General features: G+C 26.5%; 1 protein-coding gene across 1 annotated transcript; it reads right to left on the bottom strand.

The window, feature by feature from the left end:
• Positions 1 to 2,699: 2,699 nt before the first annotated feature.
• LOC114422858 lies at positions 2,700 to 7,196 on the bottom strand. The gene is made up of 5 exons (XM_028389405.1): positions 7,121 to 7,196; positions 5,973 to 6,114; positions 5,570 to 5,701; positions 3,640 to 3,786; positions 2,700 to 2,811 (listed from the first exon to the last, which is right to left on the bottom strand). Exons 2-5 carry the CDS (start codon positions 6,084 to 6,086, stop codon positions 2,704 to 2,706), a joined length of 501 nt encoding a protein of 166 aa, XP_028245206.1. The 5' UTR covers positions 6,087 to 6,114; positions 7,121 to 7,196; the 3' UTR covers positions 2,700 to 2,703.
• Between the last annotated feature and the right edge of the window lie 2,464 nt (positions 7,197 to 9,660).

Here is a 9,660-nt window from a genome sequence, read left to right as displayed (position 1 = left end):
CTCCTGCAAGCACTTCTTTCCCCTCGTCAGTGCTCGTGTTTTATTTGTATAAAATAGTATGCTTTAAGGGAAAACATATCCTTTCCATAGTAACAATAGACCTTAAGTCCGGGTATATATATATATATATATATATATATTATGACCCAAAGGACTAAAGGTAGTTCTAAAACAATTTAATTTCTCAAATAAACTAAGCAATTCGTTTTTAACAGCAGTTTCAAAAAGTTTGTGCTAAAAACTGATTTCAAGAACGAGAAAGAGAAATTTAAAGGATTGTCTGAAATGAGAACCTAGTGTTGTGATTTCTACAGAAAAAACTAACTACCCCAATATTTATTTTTACTAAATCCTAAAGTATATGTCAATTACTAATCATACCTCTTGAATCAATCAACAGATTTCCTGTCATGTTCTCCTTCAATCCACTTTCTCCTTATTACAACCTAGTTGATCATGTAGGGCCAGAATTACGGGAAAAAAGTAAGCACAAAGAGGTAATTACAAAGATAATTTAATCTAATTAGAAGTTTGTAATATGTAGTTGATCATTGATCATATTAAACTCAGAAACTCATTTGCTACACAAGTCCATCAATTATAAGCAATGGACACATTATATAATTGAATACAAATATGAAGTGATTGTTCTAAAGAAATACAAAATAGTGAAGCAAACTAAGGGAAACAATAGAATTCAATTAAAATCAAACATTGGGAAATAAAATTTCTGTTCGTATCAACACCCTAGAATGATAAACTGGCTATCCCTGGAAATAGGGGTTCAAAGAATCAAAATGGAATAAATGATAACTGAAAAGGAGCAGAAACATTACAAGTGAAATCCCCTATAATGATCTTACATCTCATGGTCACTTTTAATTACTTACTCTCAATGGTCTATATTGGAAACACAGAGTAAAAGATCCCTTCACTATAACTTGCCCTTTTCGATTTATAATAAACAACAAGTTTGAGTCGTGAAAGTCAGAATGATCATGCTATAGAAGCTGGCTAATTTGAAAATCATAAACTGTCTTGAGTCTTTGTAGTTCAGCACGACTGTCTTTAGCAAAATTTGCAGCATGACTGTGCTGTTTCTTGAGGGGTTTAGCTTTCACTTGCTACATCAAGACAACCTATGCTCAAAATCTGCACGATCCTGCTCTTCCACATGATATTTTTTGCTTACAGAAAACATCAACATTTTAGCTTCTTTTCATTCTAAGTCTCTTTAGCAACTGTTTGGTACAAACTTACATAAAAACATGAGTCCTGCCGGTTCGGTTATCTCTTGAAAACGAAAAATTTGTGTCTAGCTCGTCATCTTTAATGACATACTGTAGTTTGGTCTATGTGATTAATGTACAATGTCATGTTTCAAGGCATTCCTTTCACTTTAGTGCTATCATGAATTTTATCGATAAAGGTTAGTTTGTGGGATGGTTTAAGGCCAAGAGGAATAACATTCAATGCTCTTTCTCTTATTGGTGTATGGATCGTATAGCTTGCATTTATTATTCTTTTTAACCTATGGAAAAAGGTGCATTAGCTAGAAAGGATGTGTTGGGGAGTATGATGCTAGCACTCCTTATTTTGCAAATAATTATACTTAATTTTATTTCATTTTTAGTTCTATTATTGCTTTCTTATTTTTTTTACTCTACAACACTAAATATGAATTATGGGCTTCTTATATCTTTCCGTCTTAATAAAGATTGACATTGAAACCCTTTCTCTTCGTGATGATAAAATTGCAAAATAATTTTTAAAATAAAATTAACAATTTTATATAAAGAAAACAACTATAAAAAATACGTTAAAAAAGTTGATGTTGTAATTCATTCATAACATGTAAAATAGAAAAATACAAATTGAGAAATGAATGGGGGAAGTGGGCATGGCTATGGGATTATGAATGTAGTAGCTTATATAATTATTCGTCACACTCCATTTATGACATCAAGGCTCTTAGTAATTAAGGATTAAAGAAGGGTAATTAAAATAGGAATTAAATGGTAATATACAAAGGTCCATATCAAAGAGTTTGTTTATACAATGAACATTAAATAAACTTAAGTTTTGGTATTTTAAAATGAATTTAGGATTGAAATTACATTTAACTTTTCACATAAATATGATCGAAAATGTTATCAAATTGAATTTAATAATTTATAATTATTAATTGTTTTAAAAACTATTCAAGTATATTTTTCAACAAAAACAAAACTAGTCCAACTTAGTAGACGAGAAAATTGAAGTACTAGTCTAGTAACTAGTGTAAACAAACCACAAAACCAAAACCAGCAAACAAAGATGTACTCAATCCTACAAAACCAACATCAACATCAGAGGTGTAAGTCACTCATAATGTGCAAAAGATAAGTTGTGTGCATCAATAATTAGATCTATCACAGTAGAGAGATGAAACAAAAAAGTAATTTGAATAAAAAAAAATACCTGGCCTAACCCAATATCCACAACCATGAAAAGGAACCAATGGATTGAGATCTTTCTAGCAAATTATTAGACTAACCCAAAAAATAAAGCATAGCTGAAATTCATCTCATCCAACATAGAAAGTCAAAATAAAATTATATTAAAATCCTAAATCTCATGGAAGTTGTCAACATAGGTATTAAATAAATTGATGATAATGTTTTCATTGGATTTGAACATTATATAATAGTTAATTTTATTTGATTATGGGTTGAACATGTGAAGCTGATTGTGATGAGCTTCTGAAAGAAACTCTTCAACAAAGGTTCTCATAACTTCTGCTTTTGCTTTTCTCTGAGCAACAATCATTTCCTGAAAAAATCATGGTAAAGAATGAAACATTTAGTGATGAATATTGTGTTGATTTCAGTTTGTATTTTTTTCTCACCAACATTATTTACTAGAAACATTGGCAATAGAAATTAAATTTTTCGTGTTGAATAGTGATAAATTACACTAAACTCTAAAATAAATAAATAAAAAGTTCAATTTCCACTTCTTTGTTCTTTTCTTTAGCAAACATTTCTCAATATTCCAGGAATTTTTAATAGGAAAAACATATGGAAAAGTAAACAAAAATAAAAACATTATAATATAGGAGAATTCAAAACATTCAAAATATGCATACTCATCACTTTCATTAATTATTAGCCATCATTTGTTTGATTTTTTTTGCAATATTTAATAACAACATTTTGAATAGAAATGTAAAAGATTCCAAACTCCCAAAAGAAGCATACTCACTATAGTTATCATTTTCCAAAAAAGTCCTAGATAGTAAAACTAAAAAGAATATGAAAATCACTAATGATATTGTTTTTCTTGAATACATTGATAGAAAAAATTTAAAATATCACATTGAATTGTGATTTAAAATGTCAAACTTTACATGCACCCCAGAAATAAAAGAGAACTAAACTTTTCTAATTTTGAAAAGAAAAATCACCGTTATCTCTAATGCACTCTTTGTTACTTGTTCATGTTGATTGAAAATAACAAAAGGATGTACTACTACTATTTCTTTAATAACTCTCAGTCACACTCATGAGCTTGTAGTTGTCATTATACTTTAACCAATTATAAAGTGTGTTGGAAAATTCATTGTTAGCACTCCTTATTTGTGAAAATAAATATACTCACTTCTGTTTCATTTTTGGTTTTGTTATCGCTTTCTTCTTTGTCTTGTGTTTTAACTTTGTGACGTCGAGGAAGACTTCCATATTTCTCGTAATTCTTAATCTCCTTCAAAGACCGACACCGAAAGCGTGTCTCCTTATGAATATAAGTCTGCAAAAAAAAGATAATAAAATGAGTGATAATAACAAAAGGCAAACGAGAGAAAACTTGTTAAAAAAGTTGATGTTGCAACTCATTGATTCCTAGCATGTTAAATAGGAAAATATAAAAAAATCTGTAAGAAAAAAGATAATAAAATGAGCAATCATAAAAAAACAAAACAAGAAAAAACTTGTTAAAAAAGTTGATGTTGCAATTTATTCATTCCTTTCATGTTAAATAGGAAAATATAAAATAACAAATATATGGGAAAGGGGAAGGGGTACAGTTATGATCTTATAAATAGTGTAGCTTAGGATTTTTCATCACACTCCACTTTAAGACACAAAGGCCCTTAGCCCTTAGTATTTAAGGGTAAATTTGGATAGAAACTTGTGAAATCAAAATGACATTAACTTATAATGCACTAATTGAGGAATATGGAAGATAGAACAAATATGTTGTGGTTTGAAAACTATTTGATGACACAAAAACAAGACACGTTTAACCAAAGGATCTAAGTTACTCAGCATTTATTAAAATATACACTAAAGGTAGAATGAATGAATGTTGAGGCGGAAAATGTTTATAGAGATTTCAAGCAAAGAGTCATGGTTCTCTTGTTGATGCTTTATGCAAAAATGGTTTTTTTTTTATCAAATCTTCTTTAAGGCTCCTGGAGAAGATGATAGAGAAAGGATGTCGCATTAATGCCTTAGACATTACTTATATATGGAAGGAAAACAGTAGGATAAAACTTTAAACCCTATATAATCAACATTCCATTTTTTCCTCATTTGGAATAATGACAATTATAATTTGTGGGGATATCTTTGATCATATTAAGGTTACTACTTGGAATATGGTTTTTTCCAAAGTAAAGCATGGACATTGCTTATTGTCTTATTGGTTTATTAACCCTACTACAAGAATTGCTTGTTGGTATCTAACTATATAGGATGTTGTTTTCTCTATTGTTTCTATGTAATATCCTAGTTTTAGAACTGGTTTTCCTATATTTTCTTATGGTCCTATACTTAAAGTATGATGTATTTTATTAATATATAATTGATGTATTGATGACATATGTCAATCATATTTTTGTTTTAAAATCACAATGTTTGTACGAACATTTCAATTTTATTACACAGATTATTGTAATGAATTAAGGCTAATTGAATGTAAAATAGATAGTAAATGAAATTATTTTTATAGCAGTGTACATGTTGAGAGCTTTTTTTTATCAGGGAAAAAGGATTAAAGACAACAAAAAAACTAAATAGGTCTAACAAACGTAATACTTAAGGCATTAGCTAATGCCTGGGATGAAATCTCTGCAGGACACAACATTTAAGGTATGCTAAGAGTATTGAATAAAGTAGAAATATACTCTAAAGAGGTTAGTTTGTGCACAAATCTCAACAACTTATTTTTCATTTGTATTGAAGTGTTATGAATTGATTGAATATAGAGTTTATTTTCTATATTGAAGATTCTTGTATAAAGCTACTCATTGTAGTTTGAAAAGAACTACTTTGTAAATGTTTAACATATTGCTCAAACTAACTATTTACTTTAAGAAGTATATTTAAAAAATAAATCTCTATATCCACTATGTATAATATTTACCTATAATATTTAAGAAATAAACAAGTTTGTTAATTTTTCCTCTAAAATTTTTTACATAATAAAACAACTAAATTGATAAATTTACTTATAAACACCCATCTTATCTTAATTCAAAACGGAAGAAAATAAACAAACATCAAATTTTCATTTTAATTGGATTACGTACCGTATCGAACCTTTTACCGATCTTTCGTTCTTTGCGTATAACATACCAATTTTTAATCGATTCAGGTGGTGATTTGAAAGGTCTTCCTCTTTTTGACTTTGAATTTTGTGTCGTCGTAGGTGGGGTTTCATTCTAATAACAATAGAAAGGTATACAAGGTAAACATAATAGAAATATAAAGTGTGCAATGATATATATATATATATGTGTGTGTGTGTGTGTGTGTGTGTGTTGATACAAATAAGTGAAAAGTTAGATCATTTGACATATAAAATACACACAATTTTTGTTGTTAAAATGTGCAAATCAATGTATGATTAGATGATATATACATGAAAATTATAATAATGGAAAATTTGAATTCTTTTGAAAAAAAAATTTCAATTAAAAATTAAATATATACCTCATTTTTGGGGTTCTCAACACCATCGTCACGATCAATGTCATAGTTAGTAGGAATGCAAAAGGATATTGGTGTTGCATGTATAGGTTCACCAACATTTAAGGAATGAGTCATCCTTATTACGTACCTTTTGGAATTCCTCCTACATTAATGTAACATAGAAAATGAGATAGTTGAATTATCAAAACTTAATTAAATATATGTACTAAAAAAAATTAGAAAGAACAATTTGTCTTACGAATTAAAAGAGAGAGTCTAACATACAATTGATCTCAAACTAAGCGTACAATGAATTGTATTAAATATACACTTTTATCAACTTTATCAGATTTTATCCATGTAATTATCACACACACACACACACACACACACACATATATATGCAAAGAGAATAGATTAAAACAATTTAAAGGATATCCCAAACTTTACACCTATTTAGAATCAACTACAAGATTTTTCAGCATATCATATATATATGTTCCAAAAAACATTGTTTTAATCTAAGTATAAGTTTTAATTAATCAAATATCTATCTATGTAATGTATGCACTTTCACAAATAATCTATGTTATTATTATAAAACCATTCTCATTTGTCACTAAACATCACTCAGAATCTTTGTTCACTAAAATGATCATATCTTGAGCTATAAACTTTACTTTTTAGTGATTCCAAAGTCATTATTTAGCAAACATCTAATTCATTCATCACTCTCATGAAAAAGGTCTAGAGATCCCATGCTTAGTGCAGAAACCCCCATTCTTATCCCCGAGAGGTCAAAGAATGGCTTTCTTTCTTCTTGTTTGAAGTTTAGCATTAGAATATGTAAGGCTTGGCACCAATTTGATGCGTGATGCCAGGAGTTCAAATAGCTCTCATGCTCTATGCCTCTTCCAAGAATAATTAACCCCACAACAATTGGTGCTTAGCATCAATTTGCAATTCTATATAATTTAGGTTTGTAATTTGTTCATCTTGCAACTTTCTGGGGCTCTAAATAATTGATATCAAACACCCAAACATAATTAAAATTCTACAATTGATTTCTAGCATGTTCTTAGTCTTTTCAAAGAAACAAAAAAACCCTAACAACAAATCACCAATCAAATAATTATCCCTAAATCCCTATTTGATTCCCACCCCCTTACCTTGAAGGGTGAAAGTGTAGCAAGCTTGAAGCGGTACTCCTCTTATTTGCACTCACCTTCGTTTTGCACTCACAATTTTGATGAATCTTCGTACGAAGGTTCTTACTTTTATACTATCAATATCATCTTTTCTAATGAAGTCCTTGAAATAAATTTTAGAAAAAAATGTCAACTATCAATAAATGTAATAATTTATTGTAAGGTCATAAATGTCAGTTAAAAACAAATAATTTATTATAGGAGCTTATAATAATAAATAACATTAAATGTTTGAAAGCATTAATGTTTTTAAAATATTTAAATTGATTAAAAGGTACATTTATTGATTGTTGATATTTATTTCAAATATTATTAAAATTAAATCTTTATATGAAGGTTCTTATGTCTTTTCTAATAAATGTAATAATTTATTGTATGGTCATAAATGTTCATTCAAAACAAATAATTTATTATAGGAACTAGTAAAAATAAATAACATTAAATATTTTGTTTGAATAAAAATAAAATTAAATATTTAGAATTATTAATGTTTTTAAGATATTTAAATTAATTGATAAGTATCATGAATGTTATTGTTACAAAGGTAGTGAATTTAATAATCCATAGAATGATATAGTGGTGTAAGACGTTCATAGGTGGAAGAAAGATCAATTTAGTATAATAATTTAGTATAATAATCTCTGTTTAGTTGTTTTCATGTGTGAAAAATTTTCTTGAACCACCGACAATCACACCATGCGAGTGAGATTTGATCGTTCACTCAATAAGTTGAGAAATACCAATAGTGTCTAACCCAAGATCAATAAAAATGGTAATGAAATTAATAGTTCTAATCTATATATGAATGGAAAATTTGTTTGAGAAGTAAGTACTTAATATCATTATAGCATAATAATAAATGGAATTAAATATTTAGACAAATTAACTTTGAAGAAAATTTTCCTTTTCTAAAATTTCTGAAATATAACATCATAACAAACCAAAATAAAATAAGCTTTAAGTCTATTAAAAAGAACATATATATATATATATATATATATATATATATATATATATATAATATTTTAAATGTAAAATTGATTTGAACATATAAATTAGATAAATATAACTAAATGTTTTCACTGTGAACTTTATTGATAATTATTTTAATAAAACATTTGGAAAACAAAATATCAAATGTAAATAAATGTATTGACTTTCTAATATCATAAATAATACAGTAAAAGAGTAAAAGTATGTTTATAAAAAGAAAAGTCATATAATAAAGAAAATTAAATATTTAGAAAATTTTAAATTTTATAAATGAGCGGAGTAATATGGCTCACAATAAATTATTATAAATATTAAGAATAAGAGAAATAATCTATTATAATTCCATCCTTAATAAACAATTACTAAGCTTCCTAACATAAACTAATCTGAAAATCCTACAAAAATTTGAATGTATTTGTTACAACAATATAATTTAATATTACCCATTTTATTTTTTGTAATAAATACTACTAAGTATTTTAATATTATTTTTTGAAAAATAAAACATAAATACGAATAAATTTAATATTTTTTGTTTATAAGGTCATAAATTAATGATCATTAAATAAGAATAAATTATTGTGAAATATATAGGGATGAGAAAGTTTAGGATGGCATACATGCCATTCCTGCACTATATTACTTAATTGGATTATTTTTTTTTTTTTATGATTTTGCACCTTGCAAAACATTTGTTTTGAATATTTTTTTATATTTTCAAAAACGAGAAATAACTAAAATTATATTTATGAAAAGTTAAATATAATTAAAAGAAATAAAAATAAATTCTCTCCATCTCTATTATACTCAAGATACTAATTTGATTTGAGCATATATATTACAATAATATAATTTTATATTCTCGTCATGAATTTAGATTATAAGTTTATGTATTATTTTAAAAACAAAATGTTGACTAAGTATAATTGTATCAATTTTTTCAATATATCGTAAATTGTAAATGAGTAAATAGCTATGTAAAAGTAAAAAATTTGGGCTTAAACATTTTTTTAGTCCTTCAAATTTAATATTTTTTTCTTTTGATCTCGTATTTTTTTTTTGTTTTTAATTTTTATAAATTATGTTTTTTTTATTTTTTATTTTTAAAGTATTTTAGTTATATTTTTTTTATTGTTCATAATACTATCTAAATTAAAGCAATTTTAGGATAAATAACAAAAGAAACATACATCAAACCTAGGTAAGAGGCCTATGACCTAAAATACACCCAACCTTGGTCAGATAAGACCTTTTCAGCAAATAGATCAAGCTAAAGTTTTTAGTAAATCTTATTTTGTTGAATAGATAAGATCCTAATTCATTGAAAAAGTCTTTTAGCAAATAGACTGATTTATTTGAAATTTATAAATAATTATTTATTGTTAGTATTATTATTATATTAAAATTTTATAATTTATTTAATCTTTTTAAATGTTAATCATGTTGGTCTACATAGAAAGTAAAGTTAGAGTTTACAATTAAATTTATTGGAAAATAAATTTATGTCA

This window comes from Glycine soja, chromosome 8, assembly GCF_004193775.1.
Source record: "Glycine soja cultivar W05 chromosome 8, ASM419377v2, whole genome shotgun sequence".
Lineage (NCBI taxonomy): Eukaryota > Viridiplantae > Streptophyta > Magnoliopsida > Fabales > Fabaceae > Glycine > Glycine soja.
Note: the sequence above shows the minus strand (reverse complement) of the source record. Positions and strands in the feature narration are given on the sequence as shown.